Source organism: Amphiprion ocellaris, chromosome 5, assembly GCF_022539595.1.
Source record: "Amphiprion ocellaris isolate individual 3 ecotype Okinawa chromosome 5, ASM2253959v1, whole genome shotgun sequence".
Lineage (NCBI taxonomy): Eukaryota > Metazoa > Chordata > Actinopteri > Pomacentridae > Amphiprion > Amphiprion ocellaris.
In genome coordinates this window covers 26345378-26367082 of record NC_072770.1, presented here as the reverse complement: position 1 = coordinate 26367082, position 21705 = coordinate 26345378, and the positions used below count along the sequence as shown (strand labels likewise).

The following is a 21705-nucleotide window of genomic DNA, read 5'->3' as shown; positions in this document are numbered from 1 at the left end:
GTGTATATGTATATATTCTCATTTCTTAAACAACCATGTCAGAAGGCATATCCTGTAGACATGGAAAAGAAGTTAATCCATCTCAGAAGGATCAAATTATTGGCCTGCATCAAGCAAAGAAAACAAGTAAGGAGATTTCTGAAACTACTAAAGAACCGTCCAACGCATTATTAAAACCTGAAGGATAGTGGAGAACCATCATCTTCGAGGAACAGATGTGGTCAGTCATGTGGTCTGATGAGTCCAGAATTACCCTTTTCCAAAGTGATGGGGGCATCAGGGTAAGAAGAGAGGAGGATGAAATGATGCCCTCATCATGTCTAGTGCCTACCAGCCGGTAGGAGTTAGGGTTCTGATCTGGGGTTGGTCAGGTTCAGCAACATTATGTGCCCAAAGAATGAGGTCAGCTGACTACCTGAATATACTGAATGACCAGGTCTTTCCATCAATGGAGTTTTTCTTCCCTGATGGCATGGGCATGTTCCAAGATGACGATGCCAGGATTCATGGGGCTCACATTGTGAATGAATGGTTCAGGGAGCATGACACGTCAAAAACAATTTGGGTATGGACTGAAGAAGCGACCTCAGCCCTGCAAGATTGTTTCGATGCCACAGACTGGGGTATATTTGCCGAAGGGGTGGACCTGGAGAGTCACACATCTGCTGTGCTCTCCTACATCAACTTTTGCTCTGAGAGTGTAACATCAACAAAGACTGTCAACGTGTTCTCAAACCAAAAGCCGTGGTTTAACATCGAGGTGCGTGCCCTCCTGAGAGTGCAGGAGGCTGCCTTCAAGTCAGGAGATCAGCAGGCTTATAAAGAGGCACGGCGGTCCCTGCAGAAAGACATCAACATGGCCAAGCGCTAATATAAACAGCACATTGAGGAGCACTTCGACAACAACAACGCCCGGAACATGTGGCAGGGGGCCAAGAGACTCACTGGCTAAAGGACGGTCAGACGATGTCAGACTCCACAGACAGCACCCTTAGCAGACACTCTGAACCAGTTCTTTGTTCGATCTGACCAACACAACGGACAGGCCCACACCTTTACTGCTGTTCCAGAGAGGGACGACACCCCCATCCAGCTGCAGTAGCATCAGATCAGAGCCACCCTGAGCAGAGTCAACACAAGAGGAGCACCTAGTCCAGATGGTGTCACAGGAAGAGTGCTCAAGTCATGTGCACAACAGCTAGCAGAGGTTTTCACCACCATCTTTAACCTCTTGCAACTACAGTCTACAGTCCCCACCTGCCTTAAGACAGCCACCATCGTCCCTGTGCCGAAGAAGAGCACAGTGAGCTGCCTGAACAACTATCGCCCTGTTGCTCTAACCCTCATCATAACCAAATGCTTTTAAAGACTCATATCATCCCATATTAAGGCTGCTATTCCTGCTGACCTCGATCCACATCAGTTTGCATACAGGGCAAACAGGGCAACGGAAGACGCCATCATCACATCTCTCCACACAGCTCTCACACACCTGGAAGGTAGTAACACCTATGTGAAGATGCTTTTCGTGGATTTCAGCTCCGCCTTCAATACAGTTGTCCCACACATTATTATTATTATTTTTTTTAAATTAATAATAATAATAATAATAATAATAATAATAATAATAATAATAATAATAATAATAATAATAATAATAATAATAATAAACTAAATAAATAAATAGTACATTTTCTGTATCATGTAGGGCCCTGAAAAAGATGCATTTACTGTAAGAAACGACAAGTAAAACAACATGTATTAATGGATTCTCTTTCATTCTGTTCTGGATGCAATTTTTAACTCATGATTGTCTGGAGCTCCTTTTTGCCAGAGTTGTGTTTTCTTGTCTGGAGAAAGAGACAGAGATGGTTGTTGTTTGTGAGTTACTCACTATTCAGCTCCAGTGCTGCTGTTGGTTATGTTGACATGAATCGTGACGAGTGTCCTAAACGGCTCCCCCACCGCTGACAGCCTCAGGTTCAGCACCTCGGACAGAGTCACTGTGACACTGTCAGCGAGTACAGCAGTTTGATAAATAACCAGGCGACACTTTTCCATCTGCTCAGGATCGCTTGCCACCGTTTGTTGTCATACACACGCACAAGTACGTGTGTTTCCATCACTTCAGAGGACAATACACTGACTTACACTCATTTCCTGGAGATTTACCCTTGTCCTAATCATAGCTACTATTTTCTTCACCCTGCTCTTTATCCTAACTTTAAACCAGACCAAACCCTTTCCTAACCTTAAACAAACTCTTCACACAGTGTGACAGTGTCGACACCATGATGTCCCCACAACATATCTAATGCACATGCTCTCACAAAAATGGGAAGACTGTGGGACAGAAATGTAAAGTTTGGGAGATTTTGAGACTCAGTTCAGTGCAGTGGCTAAACAGTGAGAGTGTCTTTGTTTACTGTCATTGCTGAAGACATTAAGGCTCCTAATGCTCAAGAGCCAGAAAAGATACTGATTGGACTAATTTGATCAAAAAAACCCACTGTATTTTAATACACATTGACCTATTATTTTCTCCATTTTTCTCTTCCAGTCTGTGGCTGGACCCCAAGGACCCAAAGGCGAGCGGGTGAGTCATCGTTATTGGCCGTTTCTGCTTTGACAAAGTAGAACAGAGTTGCTGAATGCAGCTGACAGTACTCTCCTGATTCTGATTGATGCAGGGTCTTCCTGGTCAAACGCTGCCAGGCATAGCTGGAGAGAGAGGTCTGTCTGGCGAAAAGGTAAGTGACCAAACCAAAGGCTCTCTCTCAGTCAGTAACACAAAACAGGCTGCAAATGTTAAGTGCTTTTTCATTAACACTCTATGACTGACTGTGTAACTACTGTCATTCAGGGAAACAGGGGAGACAAAGGTGCTCCTGGCACCAAAGGAGAAAGAGTGAGTACCATCATGATGCGGAGCAGCGCACATACTTAATGTAACCGTAGCAACATGTTCACATGTGATCTGTCATCATACCAGGGAGCAGTTGGTGAACAAGGAGATCCTGGAGAAGATGTAAGTAATCAGCTTCCACTAGCTGTGTATTGCCTGGATTTAGTGTGTGCCATCACTTTTTTAAATGGACTCGTGTGCTATGTAGACATACAATACATCTCTTGAGTGCTTCTAAAAGCCTGGGAAGATTTATTACCACCATTAGAACATCAGTAGTTTTACATACAATCAAGAGAGAATTGGATATTTGATGTGAACAAACTACTAATCACATTTTGTTCTTCACAAACCTGATGGGATAAAATAATGGATTCCTCTTAACAGTTTGTATGTAATGACCTTGGCAAATGTTAGTTTGTGAGCTGATTGTGCTACTACAGTCATAAAAGATCATTTGCTCCACAGCTTTTGGAACCACATCCATCTCAGACTTTTTTTTCGTTTTTTTTTTTAGTGGCATGACATTTCTGTTAATCAGATTTCAGTCAAAAGTCCAGATGGTATACAGGAAAATATGTAATAATAATCTTTTCAATAATAAACTTTCCATTACTGTAACAGAGTTTTTGCCTTGGTAAGTAATTAAACAGCTGAACTTTCTGTCTGCCAGGCTCAACCAGAGTAAATAGGTTTGAACACACCACCATAGTTTTAGGCTCTTAACTGGATTCTAGGACATTTTATCATCATTTTGAAGTCCATTTAAGATTCAGGGCATGCCATGGTCAGAATCCTCGGTATATCTCAGATCTTTTATCCTCGTACAACCCTGTCCACACTGTGATATCCCTGTACAGGGGCCTTCTATCTGTTCCAGAGTCTCAGCTGAAGACAAAGGAGGGACAGAGCTTTTCAAATAACAGCCCTGATGCTATGGAGTAACCTGCCTGAGCAAATACAAAAGACTCAGTCAGTGGGTTCTTTTGAATCTAAACTTAAAACATGCTTTTCTCAAACCACCTCAGACTGGATCTGATTCTAGCTGTTATTCTTTTAATGGGTTTGGCTATTTTTATTTTTAGTGGTTAGTGGCTTTGTACCTTTATTTTCTTTACAATGTTTGCAGGATCTTATATGCTCTGTAACGTTGTTAAGATAAGTACTATATCAATAAAGATATTATTTCTATGGTACAATTCATGTACAGATGTACTGAACATAAAGCAGGTAATCAATTTAAATTGACTTGCATCGCCAAATCCCAACATGTCATTTCAATGCACTGTACATCAGGAGGACATGACATTCAAATAGCGTAGGACGAAATCCAACAGTTTGCCTCCACTGGCTGGGTTGAGGGAAAAGCAAAGAGAGACAAGATGAGAGAAACAACAAGCAATATAACAGTAAACACTGAGAGGCCAGTAACTGCAGATCAGATCATGCAGCTCTAGAGCCAGAGATACCTGCAGAGATGTACAGGGAGGCAGAGGACAGAGAGGACAAAACACAAACTACAGGGGAGAAAACAACACAAAGTTTATGACGTGCAAAAGTGGCATATAAATAAATAGAGAAAGGAAGGAAGGAAGGAGAGTAGAATTTATGATAAAATGATAAAAGCAAGGAAAATAAAATCAGATAAAACTGAATTAAAACTACAGGATAAGGCAGGTCAGGTAAAAACACTAAAGCAGCAGAAAGCAACAGTAAAAAGATTTTGTTCGAAAGTGTCAGCAGATTCAGAGCCCCTGAGGGTCATTTAGAGTTCTGTACAAACTATATTTGACCAGTAGCTTTCTAAATTACTCACACCAGAAAGATGAGCATAAGTAAAATCAAGTCACCATTATTTAGTTAGCACATTTAAAACAACAGCCATGAAGCCAAACTGCTTTGTTCAGCCGATAGTCAAAAGTCAAGCCTGCTGAAGATAAAAGCAGATGTCACCTTTTCTGTGTCAAGAAAGAAATCTGAAATTCTGATTCTGGCAGTATTCCCTAAATAATAGAAGGATCCTTTAGTCACATTTCTTGACATTAAAAAGATGATAACCCTGAGGTTTTTGTCCTGTTCCTTTGTGTTCATTGCAGATAAGTTAAGGTGGTCAGACAGTTTTTCTCTCTCAGGAGATGATTTCAGTTTTCTTTTGATTTTTGCTGTAAAAAGTTGAGTCATCCACAGACTCATGGCAGTTATACGTGGAATCAAGCCATTGATGGAACTGTAATCAGTTGAGCTTACAGAGATTAATAGTTGTGCATCGAGTGCATTATTTCTTCATCACTGTTGAAATCTGTACAGTACATTAGTATCATCTATAGTACAAAATGCAGCACTGAGACCCAACAGGACAAACATGGAGAGCTTGTTCTCGTCAGTGTTAATTCTGAGCTCCAGCTGTACTGTGCTTGTTTCCTGAAACCAGACTAGGAACAGGGTTGTCACAGAGGAAATGTTCACCTGTTTCTCTTACTCAGAAAAGGCAGTTTGGAGATTGGTCTGTAATTCAAGTTTTGCACACTTTCTGAAATATTCATGAGCCTTTACTGAATGAGATTTATTGTGATGGCTCCCTTTTCTAAAACACTCAGAAAATTAATTGTTTTGAGCAACATTGAGTAGATCAGAGTTATGGTTAGCAGCAGAGTTTATGAACCTTAGGACTGCCGTAGAAGTCAAATCGTTCTGTGTTTCTGAAAGCTGCATTGTGTTTTGTTTGAGGTTCTTTTACGGTAACGTATCGGACCTCAAGTCTTGTCTTCTCCATCTCCGTTTAACGGTGTTTCTTTTGATTTGGTTGATTTTCTGGTTACTCTATTGTGGTTTTTGTTTTGGGGAATGTTTTAGATATGGTTAGATACAGATATGTTCAAAAGCTGATGATAGTTTTGTATTAATTTATCCACTAGGTCCTACACAGATGAAAAGAGACTGGTCAAAGACATTATTTATATGCAAGATAAAAAGAAATTTGATTTCAGATGCAAGGTTGTGTCTTTGTACAATATGCAGCATATGAAGAGAGACACAGGACCTCTGGGGATGTCCTGTGGCATCGGGATGGTGGCAGTGAATTCTGTGGGTTGCAGGGTGGGACTTACCTAGATCGGGCTTATCCTGGCACATCCCATAGATGCTAATTAAGATCTGGATCTGGGGAGTGTAGAACCCCATGTCGGGGTGCATTGTCCTGCTGAGGGTGGCAACTGGCATCAAGGACTGCTATGGGGGTTGCTTGACCTGCAGTGTTTAGGTGGGTGGTACATGTCAAACATCTACATTGAAGGTCAGGACTCAAGGTTTCCCAGCAGAACGTTGCATTATCAGAAGATGATCAGTGTTATTCGCTTCACCTGTCAGTGGTCATAATGTTGTAGCTGATCTGTGGATATTCTTTGACCTCAGCATCTTTGCAGTAGGAAACATTAATAATTTGCAGGGCAGTTTCTGTAAGAGCTGCTGGTGTGTCCAGGTTATCCAGGTTTCAGAAAGTTTTATTAACATGAATGCGAATGTTAAAAATGACATTTGCAGACTTAATGTCTTGCTTTGATCTACAAGTGGTTGGGTGCTCACAAGGTTGTCTCCTTCTACTCGGCTGTTAATTTGAAGATTAGATCTTGTGAGAGAGTTTGTCAGATTGGATTCTATTAGCGCACTGTGGGGTCTTTTAGGCTGGAATTGTGGCTGGTGAGCAGATAGATGCTACATACTGATCAGATTCACTGGGGAATGTGTGAAGTAGAGCAACGCCAGAGTAAAGTCCCTGGGTTATTTAGCAGTCCAAGCCTGATGAATAAATTCTTCATTTTGATAGCAGAACCACACTGATAGGAGGACAGACCCCGGGGATGTCAGACACTGACAGAGCGTTTGGCAGCAAGTGTCGTGACGATGGTCTGATTGCTATTGTCTGTGCTCTTATGCTGGGAGGCCTTTTTTTCACCATACATATTAAACCAGAACCCTTTTTTTTCAGTCCAATTATTTAATCTTGCTTCACTTGACTATATTTCTATAGCAGCGTCGACTTTCTGTCCTAAAATGTCAGCTGTAACTGAGCCCAATCTTCTCTGACGTCTAAGGTTTTGATTATTTGTCATTCCTGAGGTTCACAAGGCTTGTTAATTGTAATGACAACCGTGCTTACAGTGCATACCAATACTGATGGACCGTGTCTTTATCAGTGAAATGAATGCTAAACTGATATTTAGGAGGCATGCAAAATGTAAAGCACTATTTGAACAAGCTGCAAAATCACCTTTTTTTAATTAATGCTAATAAAAAAAAAGCAGTAATTCAGTTGTTAGTGTTTGACTGCTTTTTTCCAGTCATTTCTTATTGGGCATATATTCAAAAATCCACATAAATGATTCTTTTCACACCTTTTTGTTTGTTTTTCATGCAGGGTACACAGGGATCTCCTGGGCCGAAAGGAGATAAGGTGAGCTTTTGTCACATGTTTTGTTAATATGCCTGAAGTCAAACCAATTTCTCTCTGACTGTAATGACAAAATGTGTGTTGCAGGGAGAGAAGGGCATCGGGCTGGCAGGTCCTCCTGGTCGGGATGGGCCTGCAGGTTTAAAGGTGGGCAACAACATGTGCTGCAGCACAAGAAAATCTATGTTTTTATCTCTCCAATCAGATAATAATGGTCTATCAGACGGCCCACAGGATAAAATCTGTGACTGCATTGCAGGGAGATCCAGGGCTTCCTGGTCCATCAGGTCCTCCAGGGCCGCAGGGGAAGTCTGGGAACACTGGGCAGCCTGGTGTGAGAGGAGAAAATGGACAACCAGGACCTCAAGGGCCTCCAGGAGAGAGGGTTGGTGCAGCCGCTGATAATGGGGAAAAAAAAAAAAAAAAGAAAAAGCATATTTTTACCCTTCATCCCTCTGGTGAAATTTCCAACTATTGTGGTCTTTTTTTTCAGGGTCTCCAAGGCTTTGCAGGGCGTGCAGGAAATGTTGGACCTCCTGGTCCTGCTGGTCCTGCTGGACAGGCAGTGAGTTCCTGATCTTATTATACTGTGATAATTAGCTGCGTACTCCTGAGAGCTTCTGTACTGGCTTCACTGTTGATTGTACAGGATTCCTGGTTTGTTATTGGACAGCTGCTTACAGACAAAAAAGTTCTTCTTTTCTGTGCACTCTCTTGGTTAAATTTTGTCCCAAAAATAGCTCAGGATGAGCAAGAGAGAGAAGACAGTGACAGGTAACAAGAAAAGAAATTTGTCATTTATATGATCAATACTGTTTTCTAGGGTTCTCCTGGAGCTGCTGGGGTCAAAGGGGACAAGGTGACTATTTAAGCCAACACATACAGTATTTCTGTGTTGCTGCTTCAATGTTAATGGATTTTTTTGAAGGGTATAGATATTATTTCTGTTGCCAGGGGGAAGTTGGTGTTGGCGTTCCTGGTCCCAGAGGAGAGAGAGGAGATCCAGGGCCCAGAGTAAGACCCCATTTACACCGCGGTCTCACTGATCTATTATGAATTTGCCTTCAGAGAATCGACGCTAACATTGGTATATTTGCACGTCTTTCGTCTGTCATGTCTTAGGGCGAGGAGGGTCGAGCTGGCTTGGACGGGGAGAGAGGACCAACAGTAAATATCAAGTGTTTCCTCTATTACCCTTCACTCAGAAGCAAAATGTTCACTTATAGAGCCTTTCAACCAGAGCTTTCAAGATCTCCTTCAAGGGTTTTTATTCAAACCACGAGACACGCATGTTTCAGGGAATATGATCTTATTGTTATATTTGAAAGTCTGTTCGTTACACCTTTGTCACAGCTACACAATGCATTTCCTGGACTGTGCATGCATGAATCCAGAGGTCTCTTTTTTTCAGCGTTGCAGTTTTAAAGGGTTACAAATCTCTTTTATCTGAGATCGCTGTTTAATTAAACTGTGAACCCCAAAGAGTAATGACATTATTGTAATTCCATATTATTTCATGCAATTTGTGGTCTGACCAATAGAAAAATTTTAAAAAATACAATCTTAGGTGCAGAAACGTGTAGAGATGTTTTTTATAATGGGGTCTGTGTCTGCATCCATCAGGGTCCCCCCGGGATCCGCGGGGTTCGAGGAGAGAAGGTGAACACTACCAGTCTTTATCTCATTTTTAACTGTCATCATGTGAGCTGCGTCCCCTGAGCTCTCCGCTCATGTAAAGTAGTCAATTAAATTGACATGGTTGAAAGAAATGTTTTCCTCTCAATCTTTTTTTTTTTTTTTTGCAGGGAGATGGCGGGCTACCAGGTGACAAAGGAGAGAAGGTGTTTGCATTTTAATATCTAATATGCCTCACTCTCTCTGCATGTGTGTTTGTTTATATTCGTAAAGACGACTGAGACACAAAATTGAAGAAAAGAGGGAAAATAGGACGTATTGTGTCAGCAGTGGCTTATTCTGCTGACAGTGAGAATGTGTAATGTGTATGATGAATATATGAATACACACAATGTTAATGAGCTGTGATATTACGATCACACAGTCTGTAAAAAAGACAAAAGGATAAAGCCTCGTGTTGATTTTTTGGGGGGCTTTGAGGTGAAACCAGTTGTTCACAGCTGTACTGTCACCTGCAGGGAGACACTGTCCTGGTGGGAGGACCTCCTGGAGAAAAGGGCAACAAAGGAGAAACAGTAAACAGCACCATGTGTCACACTGTTAAATATTTGTTATTGTTCTGACAGGATGTATTGTTTTTTTCTTGTTATGGATTTTATTGTTTCATTCAGGGTGACAGAGGACCCAAAGGTGTACAAGGAGAAAAAGGAGTGAAAGGTCAAGAAGGTCCAGCAGGAGAGCAGGTGAATTTGTTAATTACAGCTTAATTTATTAACTGTATGATTTCAGAAAATAGTGAAAGTCAGCAGAATTTCCAAAAACCCAAAGTTGTATTGGTGATTTTATTAGACCAACAGTCTAAAATGCAAAGATACTCAAGAACATAGATATTAAACAGGGAAACTAACTTGATGCTGTTGCATTTGAGAAGCAAAAATTAGCATTTTTTTTTTCATTTTGGGTTGACAATGATTTATGAATAATATAAATTCATTAATGAAGTGGCCATGCAGACTGAAGCATTGATTAGTTATTTATCTGAAATTATCAACTGTAATAGAGCCTCAGAAAAATTCAATTTGATGACATCACAGTAACCAGAACCCAAGATAAAATGTCATTTTATTGGTTATCAATATCCATTTCTGTGTATTTGATTTCAGGGTCTGAGGGGAGAACCTGGAGAACGAGGATCCACTGGATTCCCGGGTGCCCGAGGCCCTGGTGGACAGAAGGCAAGCAACGCTGTTCATGGATGAGGACTGTGAATAAAACAGTATCACGATTAATTACACAGCCAGTCAGTAGTCAGTAGAGGTAGTACTTTTCCCGCTATAAATACAGTTTTCTCTCTGCAGGGAGAGGCAGGCCAACCTGGAGTACCTGGGGAATTGGTCCGTGTTGCATCCATCCAAATACAGCTTCTTCATGTCCTGTATGTTGCTTCCTGTTGTTAGTGAACGGACGGAGGGATGATTTCTGTGTCTTAATTTTCTTACAGGGTTTAGCAGGAAAAGATGGACTGCCAGGGTGGAAGGGGGATAAGGGAGAGATTGGTATCATAGGAATGAGAGGAATCAAGGTAATTTTCTGTGCGTGTGCACGTGTGTGCACGTGTGTGTGTGTGTGTGTGTGTGTGTGTACGTGGAAGAGAATGCTAAAGATGCAGCGGTGTGGTTTCAACCTTGCAGTGTTTTTCAGGGGTGGGCGATGACAGTCACAACTCCATAATAGCATAAAATTGGAGAGGATTAATACAAATTGTGTCATACATATACATGCCGAATATTTGCTTTCAACCCAGTATTGTTGTGATTAATATCTGAAAATGGAGATTTGCTTGCATCATCTTTTCACTTTATTCATTTATCTATTCATCTATTTGAGTCGCTGAACCAATCAAATCTCAAAGTGGGCAGTGATGCAGAGGTGAGGAGGCAGACTTTTCCTTTTTGTTATTATAGCGTTTATTTAATCCTCTAATCTCCAAGAGAGACCTGAATAGAGCGGGAGAAATACGTGCAGAGCACAGAAGACACACAGCAACCACAAAATAATGAAGGCATTGCAGAGACACCGTTGTTTACATTATGAACTTTTAACCAATAATACTAGGTAAATACCAATAAAGTCATCTCTTAAGCAGTGGCTACAAGGACTGTCAGACGCTTCCACTTGCATTGATGGGAAAATCTCAGGACTTTGAAAGGTTATGGGGACTACTTATGGATTTTCTGAAAAGTACTACTTGAGAGATGTTTCGGTTAACAAATATTAAAATCTAAAGCCAGAAATTCATTTTGCCCACCAATCAGTAGCTTTCTTTCAGTTGTTTCTATTTTCTTTTTCCAATAAGTAATTGTTGCTTTTTCGGGTTTACCTTTTTCTCCTGAGTGTTGTATAGCTGCTTGTTTGTGCGTGTGAAATGTCGGCAAAGTTGAAAAAAGTTTTCCTGCAGATAACATTGCTCTTTACCAACCTGAAAGGCCTTGTTTGAAGTCCTGGCTTTTACTTATTTATGTATCTATGCAACACATTTCCATAACACCTGCCCTGCACCTAGTTTTACCATCAAAGAACGAACAGCTTCTTTACAGTCCACCAGTATTTCCTCACTGGAAACAGTTCTTCGACTGGAATATTCAGTAGTGTGGCCTTAAAGAGACAGGAGATCATACAATGTGTTAGATGAAGAGTAAGAAGCCATGCTGCTGCAATGTAAGAAAAATCATGTTTTTTCCTTTAACATTAAAGCATGTGAACATATTGGAGCAGACAACCAAAAATACAATTCTGAACCTGTAAATGAGCATAATATGAGCTATTTAATACTGTGATTTAACAAAGTCAGTCAAATATAAAGGATGTATACCTAGATACTGAATCAGAAACAAAGCCAGATAACCTCTAAAAAGGCCAGTTATAATTATCAACACTTACTGCACACTTGCAGGGCAATATCATCGCAGTACCACCTCTGTGTTTCACTGTCAGGACTATGCATTCACTGTGGTAGTCCTGATTTCTGCTAAACCTGCTGGACCCATCTGAGTCGAACAGATTTATCTTTCTCTCATCTGACCATAGAATGTGCTCCCAATATTCTTTTATGTTTCATTTAATGTCGTTAACAAAGTTTTGTTTTGCAGCTATGTGGCAAAGAGCAGACAAATGTTTTTTTCTTGGACGCCATTCATAAATGCCAGCATTATCTAATGTCCTTCACATGATCTGAGCTGACACAGAAACTTATTTTAACCCCTGTGCCAAGTAGGAAGCATTTGCCCATCTTTTTTCCAGAGCTAGGTTGTGCAAGTACTGTCCGTGGCATCATTTTAGGAGGACCACTGCACCTCTGATCTGTGGTGCTTTGGCTCGTTCTGTACCCTGATTACTGCCGCAGCTGTATCTTTATTGATTTTTAATTGGTCACAGATTTTCCTGTGTCCTTTTCCATCTTTCTAAGTCTTACAGATTTTGCAGTTCCTCTAGCAATTCTAGCCTTGTTTTTCATATAGTGTGCAGCACCGCTGGAATGAAACACAGACTCAAACTGCAAAAAAGCAGAACTGGAACACAAGATACCTCCATAATTATCTAGAGATGATGGTCAATTTTACATTGATTTTCTATTCAAATGTTACAAATATAGATTTTTTTTAATAGTTTGTAATACAAATCTTACGGTGACTATTATTGGAACAAAACAGCATCTGGTCCTGTATCATATCTGTTGTTTTCGACAACCTGCAGCACAAGTGTTCACCATTTGTGTTAGTATTTGTTTATGTGCACAGTGATTCAGCTCAAGTGATAGGTAAAAGGACTGTATGGGCTCTGTCTGCCTGATTTAGTGCTCTTTTTTTGCCATTCTGTGACTCACAAACCTCTTTATATGTGTCTCTCAATGATGAACTTTTGTGTTTCCAGGGTGACAGAGGACCCAAGGGGGTTTGTGGAGGCGACGGGCCCAAGGGAGAAAAGGTGGGATAGTAAAACAGACAGAGGAACGGTGGGAGGAAGAGACACAGAAATAGGCATGAATGAACAACTTGTACAGTGATCATTTCATTCAGATACTGTGGGATTTTTATGTAGTGAGTAAACAAACTGAAATGTGTGCGAGGTTACTGGTCAATAAAATTATAGCCAATAATAAATTTAAATAAGCTGAGCCACACTTGTATGAGTCATGTATTGTGTGGTAAATAAAACTAAATGTGTATGTGTTCAGGGGGATGCTGGCATTCATGGACGGTCAGGATTACCAGGAAGAAAAGGTGAACAGGTATGACTAATATGTGCAGACAAAACACTCTCTGTGAGGTGTTTTAGACGTCTTTGTCCGCTTCCTTGTGACGGGTCATCACCTGGTAATGCTTTCTGTGTTTTCCAGGGGGACGTCGGACCACCTGGAGCTCCTGGGACCCCTGGAAAAGAGGGACTAGTTGGTCCTAAGGCATGTGTAGTAGAAAGTTTTTATTTATTAATTTTTTTATTCCCAAAACTGTCTAGATGTGTAACAATTTGTCTTTGTGGGTTCAGGGTGACCGTGGGTTTGATGGGGTTGCAGGACCCAAAGGATCTCAGGGAGAGAAAGGTGAAAGGGTGAGTTTCTAACTTAAACTGCTGGAGTTGCAGTAAAATGTATTATATTCTAATTATTCTACATGCTGTACCTGATCTCTGTGATCATCCCCAAAACTACAGGAAGCTTGAAATCCACAATTAACAGTCTCTGTGCTTCATGCAGGGTCCTCCTGGTGTGCCTGGACCTCCGGGTCCCAGAGGAGTGGATGGGGCTTCCGGCTTGACCGGCCCACAAGGACCAGCTGGTGCTAAAGGCCCAGAGGGGCTCCAGGGACAGAAGGTGACTATCCTAACTTGGGCTTTATGATGGCTAATTCCACACTTGGGTCACATGTTGTATCGGCAGGGGCAGAGGCCTTTTAAGACGAGGGTCAGATAAGATAGTGACGGTCCAGCAGTGCCCCGTCACACCAGTATTTGAGTGCAGCATCGGTTATGACTGTGCTCACATTATATAGTGATGCAGCAAAAATAATCTGTACAATAGAAGCAAGAATAGACAAAAGTATCAATTATGTCAACATGAATACATAGCAGCAGCAGGCAGGTGTCTGAGCCATGTGGTGGTAACAAAGATAAAAAAAACTTCTGACAGTTTTGACATATAGAGTATGATGTAAGACTTATATAAAAAGAATACAGTCTTTTTGTCTTCCTCTTTTATTTCTGTTCTGTCTACTTTCTTCTCCTCTTTCTTCTTCACCTGCCTCTTTTTTTTTTGTTGCTGTGTATTGCTTCATGGTGACTGACAGTTTGATGGGCCCTGTGTTTGACTGGCTTGTCTGCTTCATCATCAAGTAAATAAAGAAAGCTGGTGACAGGAGAGCAGGGCCACATCAAGTGTCTCTGATGGATGCACCTTTTTGTTCAGTCTGAGACACTCCTGATTTAGGATGTGGCATCATTTTATACCAGGGTACTGATATTTCTATTTGGTGCAGACTACAGAACTGATAAGATGATTGAAAAGCCATAACTTAAAAGAAGGCAAAACCTGTAAACTTCTAAGAATGTCAGTGGAATACTATATTAGAATATGAGAGAGCAGTGAAATTTGAAGTGTAAATGCAGCTAATAGAAACTTATTTGGAGAATAGACATAAGAGTATAAATAATGCTACATTAATTGCCATCTTTGTTTGCTTTCAAAACTAGCCATTTAAATACCACATATCCAGAGATGACCTGTGCAGATGCAGTGAGACAAGGCCACCATAGACGTGTTGTATTTTACAATGTTATTTTGCCTGTGTGTCAGGGAGAGAGAGGCCCTATCGGTCCAGCCATGGTTGGTCCAAGAGGCATCCCAGGGATCCCGGGAGAACGAGGAGAGCAGGTCAGTGTTGCACCTGTCTTCTTATGTCTCTTGGCTCTTTTCTTGGCCATCACTATTGGATGGAAACTGCTACCTGTGGTCAGGAAATTCCAGTGTCCCTCATTAAAACACCCCAAAATTATGCTGGAGCACTGAGCAGCATGTTTTAATAATTTTTTGGAGAAGGCAACACTTTCTTTTTTCATTGCTGTTACAGGTTAATTTTTATGGACCACGCCAGATATTATTAAGGTTGTGTTTGCCATTCGTTAGGACTTATAGTAATCCCATGCAAGGACATTGCCAAGTTTCTATTGTTACTTCAACCTTCCACTTCAGTTGTGCTGGTATTTTATATGCTGCACCTGGTGTCGGCCTCATGAATTGATGCGCTGCGAGCCTCTCTGTGGGTCGTCTGTGTCCTAATACCTGTCCATGTTGCAGGGAGAGATGGGCCCAGATGGAACCAAGGGAGACCGAGGAGAGCCAGGCATGACGGTCAGTGCTTGATCCTTACCGCGGGGCTCAATCTGAAGAGACCAAATGTTACACACACATATTTACAACGAGGTGATACCAGGGCTGTGTTTATCAGTGTGTTTTGCCCTGTTCCCCTCTTTATTTTGAATTCAGGAGGATGAGATCAGAGAGTACGTTCGCTCTGAAATGAGTCAGCACTGTGGTGAGTCTTTCATGCAGCTTGCATTGCTAATTTGTAAGAGTGTTGTCCTCGAGTTGAACTTCAGATGGTAATCACAGCACATGAGTCATAGCCTCAGCTTAACTCTATGGAAGTATAATTGAAGAGAAGCCTGAGAGGATGACAGCGATGCCGTGACTCTTTAAACTGACCTTTATTATTCCCTCTCTTTCTGCTTCCTTCCTGTCCATCTGTCTGATCCTCAGCGTGTGGAGGTGAGTGAGCCACTCAACTGCAGCAGAAAAGTGGACAGCAGGGCTGTGATTTAGCATGAGTCACAGCAGTATACTATACCACATATGCCACTACAGAGTCTGTAGTGACATTTGGATAGGTTGATACGCATTTTCTGTTGTTTGTGTTGAATTTGAATGAGTGACATGCATTTGAAGTCACGCACACAAACAAAACAGAGTCTAAAATCCTTCAGTTGGTAGTTGGAGTAAAACTGAGATTTTCCAGACTCTTTTTTATAAATGTTTGGGGACTTTGTTCAGTTATTACCAATTATTTACTAGAAATGTAAATAACATGGAATATGCTAAAGTAAATTAATAGAACAGAAATGCGTGAAAACCTCAACTTTCCCACAGCTTTACATAATATATTTGGGGTTTTTTTGTTGCTGTTAATCAACGCACGACCACATGAGTGTTGCGAAGAGGCAGTTGCAGCAGCATGAGATAAGCGATGGTGAGGCAGGCTGCTAATAAATATGCAGCATTACAAATAATGAGGCCAAAGCAAAATTTCACTCATGTTTAATTTATTTACTATTACCTAAGAAATAGTTACGAGCTTCATAGTGAACGACTCTGTGATGTTTTGTAGTCTGCTGTCCTCCATCGAATCAGCCCAGATTTCACTTGGAGTCGAGTCAAAAAATGTTTGTGACTCAAATCTATATAGCAGCGACTTCAATCTTTAAAGGATCACAACCAGTTTCTGGAAGGCTGAATCATTTTGATCGGTCTTGCAAAAACCTGGTGGATCCTTGTAGCTGGTGTCTGTGTTGGAATGGCGGAATGATGTTTGTGGTGCTTTGGGCTTGTCGTTGGCTCATGTGTCTAAATGTTTTACTACCAGAATGTTCTGTCCTTGCTTTTTTTTTTCCCTTTATTTTGCTTCTCCACATTCCCCCTGTAACACCTACCTGGTCCCTCTTGCTCTCTAAATCCCGTCTTCGCTCTTTCGGTGCCCCTGTTTGCTCCCTGTCCTATCCGGATCTCTCAGGTTCAGGCCCCAACACTCGGTCCAAGCCCACCGTCAGGGCTCGGCCTGCACCCGAGCAACAACTGGCACTGAAGGGTGAGGAGGGTGAGTGTTTCCTCCCATCGCTGTGCCTGTTGACCTCAGTCTTGTTTGTCTGTCTGTGTGTCCGTCCTCTTACGAACAGGTGTGACTGGTGGTGCTACATTTGGAGACCTCTGAACTTTGGGTGGTTTTCTCATCAAGAAAACAGAGAACTCCATTTGCATCCCACCGACAAACTATATATCACTCTGATTATGTCAAGACAAATTCAGTGGGAGGGTTTAGGCTCTATTTAGGTGACTTTTCTGTACCTGTATTTGGGGGCTTTTTGTGTTGAGCAAATATTGTCAAGGTCCTTCCTTCTATGTGAGGTTTTGAGGATTCGAGTGCAGGATCTTCTACTTGTGTGATGCCGCTCTTCTTTCAGGCCGGGAGCTGCGTGTTGTGGTGAACACAAATGATCCAGACTACGAGCACATCTACTCCATCGAGGCCTACGACGACCCTGTGAATGAGCTGCTTTATCTGCCTCCGTCTGCCAACCAAAGTGACGGTACTGTGTGTTTCTTATTGTCTTTTTCTACTGGAAGCTTAACACTGACCTAATCTTTATCCTCAACTTTAAAACTCATCAGCCAGGGTGTTTTCTCATGTTTTTTTTTTTTTTTTAACGTTATGACTAAATACATCTATCTTACTATAGAGATGTTGAGCGAAATGTTGCTATGAAGAAGCAACAATGGACAAAAATATGAGGATAAGAACCAGGTTGTCCCCAGACTTACTATATGTCCTGTACACTTTTCTGTTTCAAGTGATAAACTGAAATGCTGTGTCAAATTATGTTGCATTATCCAGTTTGTACCAGTCGAGTGTTTCAGTCTTACACACCTGCTATTCAGTTTGTGCTCATTTCATAAAAAAGACGCTGTGTTGGCCTTGAGTATTTTTCTCCCAGCCTAGTAGAAGCACACACCATTCTGTGGCCTTTCATGCTGATAGTGTAGATTGTCAGTCTTTATCAGCCTGTTATCATGTTAATGTCTTTTTCTCATTTTTTTATACGTCTGCCCTGGCACCAGACATGATGTTTTGGGGTTGTTCATCCGTCCCATGTTTGCGATTGTGGCATCTCAGGAATCTCCTGAGGGAATTTCTACCTGTTTGCCACAAATGTTCACTTAGACTCAAGCATGAAGTGATAAAATTTTGAAGGCCAAACATCAAAGGTCAACATCAATGTGATCTCATGTTCTTCACGCTGTTGCGAACACAAAATATGAATGAACTGAATTCTTTTTATTTGATAGCAAATAGCGATACAGGGCATGAAGCTGAGCTGCTGAGAGATTATAGCTATTGCTAATTTTCAACTTAGATCAACCGATCAAAGGTCATTGAAGGTCACTCAGGAATATGATAAAATTGCAAACAAATATCTAACATGATAAAAAGATGAAGTGATGATATTTTGTATCCTAAAGGTTAAAGGTCAGCTTCACTGTAACATCCTATTTTGTGCAAAAATGCTTTTTTGACATTATTGAATGGCATAACTCAGAAACGGAAAGGGAAATTGTAATCATATTTCACATGTGGTCAGGTAAAGGGTTGGTCACACTATTCTTCGGTATCCAACTCTGCTGACTGTGTGGATCTTATGTTGCTGCTGGGTTGAAGATGTTTGTGAAGCACCCACTTTGCAATGTTTGTAGTGTCTGTGCATCTGTATTTGAGGCAATGTCCACGGTCATGGCTACAACTTTGTGTTTTTCCCCGGGGAGTTGCATATATCTTGCACACATACACAACAGTCACTACATATATTTATGAGTCTGTACATGCATGGATGTAACTACAACCCGACTGATTGGTTTGTGTGTGTGTGTGTGTGTGTGTGTGTGTGTGTGTCTGTTTTGCGCTTGTGTGTGGATGTTTTGTGTTTCTATGTGTGTTGCCAGGTGAGGTCGACAATAAGGAATCTAAGAAAACAGTCAGATTTGAACCAAACAAATCAGCAAGTGGTGTCGCTCAGAAAACGGCAACAGTTGGTGGTCAGAAAGCAGTCAAAGTTACACCTGTGAAAGCAGTCAAGTCCAGATCAGTCAGGTCCAAGAGGAGAGTCAAAGGGGAAGGTAAAGCAGTTCATGAGCTGTCGACCTGTTCTGGGATTTATTCGGGGTTAATTGTGCCGTCCTGCCCGTCTGGTGTCTGGCTCTCTGCACGTCTCAGGCTGCATTCGCTGACTAGCCGTTCACTTACTTGTGAAAAATGCTACACAAATGAAGCTGTTATGGTTATTTTACTATTATGAAAGGTATGCATGCATGCAGCAAAATAAGACAAAAAGAATAATATGTTAGTCCTGTTACTTGGCATAAAAACATAAAAGCATTGGAATAACTGGTTGGTTTGAGGATCTCGGTGCCCCTTCGTGCTTGTTTTGGGTAACAAGCATGCAAAAAGGCTGCTGCTCCCTATCGCTGCCTTGCCGCTGCTCCTTTTTGCCTGGCCTGCCCTTTTCTCCTTCTCTTTGTGTCAATGCATGCAAACTTTTCACGTGCGTGTATGTGTGCTGCAGCTCCAGCAGAGCTGTGCCTGCTGCCCATGGAGGAGGGGAGCTGTGGGCGATACACTCTGCGCTGGTACTTTAACAGTCAGGCTCAGGCCTGCAGGCCCTTCATCTACAGCGGTTGTGAAGGAAATGACAACCGCTTTCTCCACCTGGAGGAGTGTGAGGAGGTCTGCCTTGGGGAGGCTGAAGGTACAAAAAGAAACACGCACATACACACTGGTTTCAGTCAGATGTTTAATGTGTGCAAACTAACAAATGGTCTGTTCTGCAGGTCCTCGTCCTTTAAAGACAGCACGATGATTGTGGCCAAATCCTCCTCTGCCACAGGAATGTTAGACTTTGTATAACTTTTATGGATTATCATGTTGCCAAATGTCTGCGATTTTGTTTGTTTATGTTCTTCTGTTGTTTTTTTTAAGCCCAACCACTTACCCCTCTTCATCAGGGGATATGAGAATGCCTCCTTGGTTTTGCTTGCAAAAAAATACAAAACAAAAATATTTTTCTTTATATGCAGTAGAAAAAAAACATTTACACACTGAAGAAGAGTGCCTTGTGGCTTGTTTTCCAGCTCCACCCTGATTTTGTCAAGTGTACCACAACACTATTGTGGTACTTGAACTTCTTTAGTTCAGTCAGTCAATACAGGGATCCTAACCCTATTTCTGATAATTCAACAAAGCTGAAAAAATGACATCTGTTTGGGAGTGAGGATTACATATTTCAGCAAAAAAATTATATATGTATATTAGATAAAATTGTAGATATGGAGATATAATGTATGTGGCCCATTTCCAAACTGAACAGCCCACCCAAACACAGAGATATAGGAGGCCAACAAATAAAGTAGATCTCTTAGAAGTAATGCTTATAAAAGCAATGAGAAAAGAGAGAATACACAGCATTATCAATCATCCATTTCATTCTTTCATGCAGTAATGGGTCAATGGAGGTCTAAAATATGACTGAATACATGAAAGTTGTCTTTGCAAAGAACAACACAATAAAATACCGTACTCAAATAATCAATGACTTAATATGACACTTTGTCAAATGACAGGACAAACTGCATCTTTTATGAAATTCTCTGAACTGGTAGTTACTGTTGAGCTCAGTAAATAAAAGTAGACAAGGTTGTGGGTTCTATTTTTCTAACTGTGCTAAATGAACATTTTAAATTTTTCTGCTAGCAATTAACTTACATGTGTCAACTGCATGAAGAAGTAATATTTTATCTTATTATTTGAACTTTTATTCTAAGAAATTGTGTCTTTTCATCCGTTTGTTTGGAAAATGGTGCTAAATACTGTTGTATTTAATAAATGGCGGCTGCAGTAATTGTTATGAAAAAGACAGGATCTAGAGGTGAAAATCAGTACAATAAACTCTGAATCTGACGGTTAATCAACTTTAGACTTTATGAACAATGAATTAATTATACAAAGCTCAACATCTATCTTTAAGCACTTTAGAAAAACATTTTATAAATTCTGTTCAGTTCATATTTCTTCGGGGCACACACTGCAATATTAATAAAAGAAACACAACAAAACCAACTATTCCCTTTAAGCAAGCACTTGCCAACTTCTGTTAAAGAAGAATGAGATGACATGTTTCATGTTTCAGAACGGAGTATATATAAATCTAGATAAATGTATGTAAGTATACACCATATATAGAGAAAATATAAATAAATATAATTTATGCACCTAGCTTCAGTCTTTAACAAGAGCTTTAAGTTATGAGTGTGTCTGTTTTCTGACTGCAGTGAACTTACAAACAGACTTCTTTCCCCAAGTTTTTGTGTGCATGTTCTGGTCCTTTTCCCTTCTCAGCATAGTGGAAATTCATCACTTTAATCAAGCAAGAGACATCCATGCTTATCCGAACCGCCGAGGTACTCTAAGTTTCCGATGCTGTCTATGCAAAAGATGAATGGAGCTGTTTCCTTCAGATTCCCAAAATAACTCCTCACGCTTCTCCACACAGAACTAACTTTGCAAGCACAAGTATATCGGGTTATTATTCTGGATATAGTTTTGTCATTTGTACTGAATATGAAGTATCAAGCACAATATTCTGCCAATATTTTGTACATAATGTTGTTATTATTTGGGGGAAGTTGTGTTACTGTTCATGACTGCATGTTTACCTGCCAGAGAAAAGGTGCTATTTTTAAAGGTATTTTTATACTGTGTTGAAGGCGTACGCTTGTGTAGTACAAACTGTATTACTATGGAACATTTTATTAAACATTTCTAATAAATGTTTGAGTAAAAAAATA

General features: G+C 40.8%; 1 protein-coding gene across 6 annotated transcripts in view; it reads left to right on the top strand.

Annotated features, from left to right (window-relative positions):
• The window catches only part of col7a1 (collagen, type VII, alpha 1), a 75820-nt gene extending 54115 nt beyond the window's left edge, over nucleotides 1–21705 (top strand). For 5 of the 6 annotated variants that reach the window (XM_055010615.1, XM_055010613.1, XM_055010614.1 and 2 more), the window contains 32 exons: nucleotides 2561–2596; nucleotides 2691–2750; nucleotides 2864–2908; nucleotides 2993–3028; nucleotides 7320–7355; nucleotides 7440–7499; nucleotides 7612–7737; nucleotides 7846–7917; nucleotides 8176–8211; nucleotides 8307–8366; nucleotides 8475–8519; nucleotides 8976–9011; nucleotides 9158–9193; nucleotides 9506–9562; nucleotides 9659–9730; nucleotides 10151–10222; nucleotides 10346–10381; nucleotides 10489–10569; nucleotides 12918–12971; nucleotides 13222–13275; nucleotides 13384–13446; nucleotides 13533–13595; nucleotides 13741–13857; nucleotides 14836–14913; nucleotides 15337–15390; nucleotides 15526–15574; nucleotides 15799–15807; nucleotides 16826–16909; nucleotides 17274–17399; nucleotides 18808–18981; nucleotides 19428–19610; nucleotides 19693–21705. In XM_055010615.1, coding sequence (XP_054866590.1) covers nucleotides 2561–2596; nucleotides 2691–2750; nucleotides 2864–2908; nucleotides 2993–3028; nucleotides 7320–7355; nucleotides 7440–7499; nucleotides 7612–7737; nucleotides 7846–7917; nucleotides 8176–8211; nucleotides 8307–8366; nucleotides 8475–8519; nucleotides 8976–9011; nucleotides 9158–9193; nucleotides 9506–9562; nucleotides 9659–9730; nucleotides 10151–10222; nucleotides 10346–10381; nucleotides 10489–10569; nucleotides 12918–12971; nucleotides 13222–13275; nucleotides 13384–13446; nucleotides 13533–13595; nucleotides 13741–13857; nucleotides 14836–14913; nucleotides 15337–15390; nucleotides 15526–15574; nucleotides 15799–15807; nucleotides 16826–16909; nucleotides 17274–17399; nucleotides 18808–18981; nucleotides 19428–19610; nucleotides 19693–19721 — 2139 coding nt within the window. In that variant the 3' untranslated portion in view covers nucleotides 19722–21705. The remainder of the gene's footprint in view (nucleotides 1–2560; nucleotides 2597–2690; nucleotides 2751–2863; nucleotides 2909–2992; nucleotides 3029–7319; nucleotides 7356–7439; nucleotides 7500–7611; nucleotides 7738–7845; nucleotides 7918–8175; nucleotides 8212–8306; nucleotides 8367–8474; nucleotides 8520–8975; nucleotides 9012–9157; nucleotides 9194–9505; nucleotides 9563–9658; nucleotides 9731–10150; nucleotides 10223–10345; nucleotides 10382–10488; nucleotides 10570–12917; nucleotides 12972–13221; nucleotides 13276–13383; nucleotides 13447–13532; nucleotides 13596–13740; nucleotides 13858–14835; nucleotides 14914–15336; nucleotides 15391–15525; nucleotides 15575–15798; nucleotides 15808–16825; nucleotides 16910–17273; nucleotides 17400–18807; nucleotides 18982–19427; nucleotides 19611–19692) is intronic. The other variant, XM_055010612.1, reaches the window with a different exon arrangement.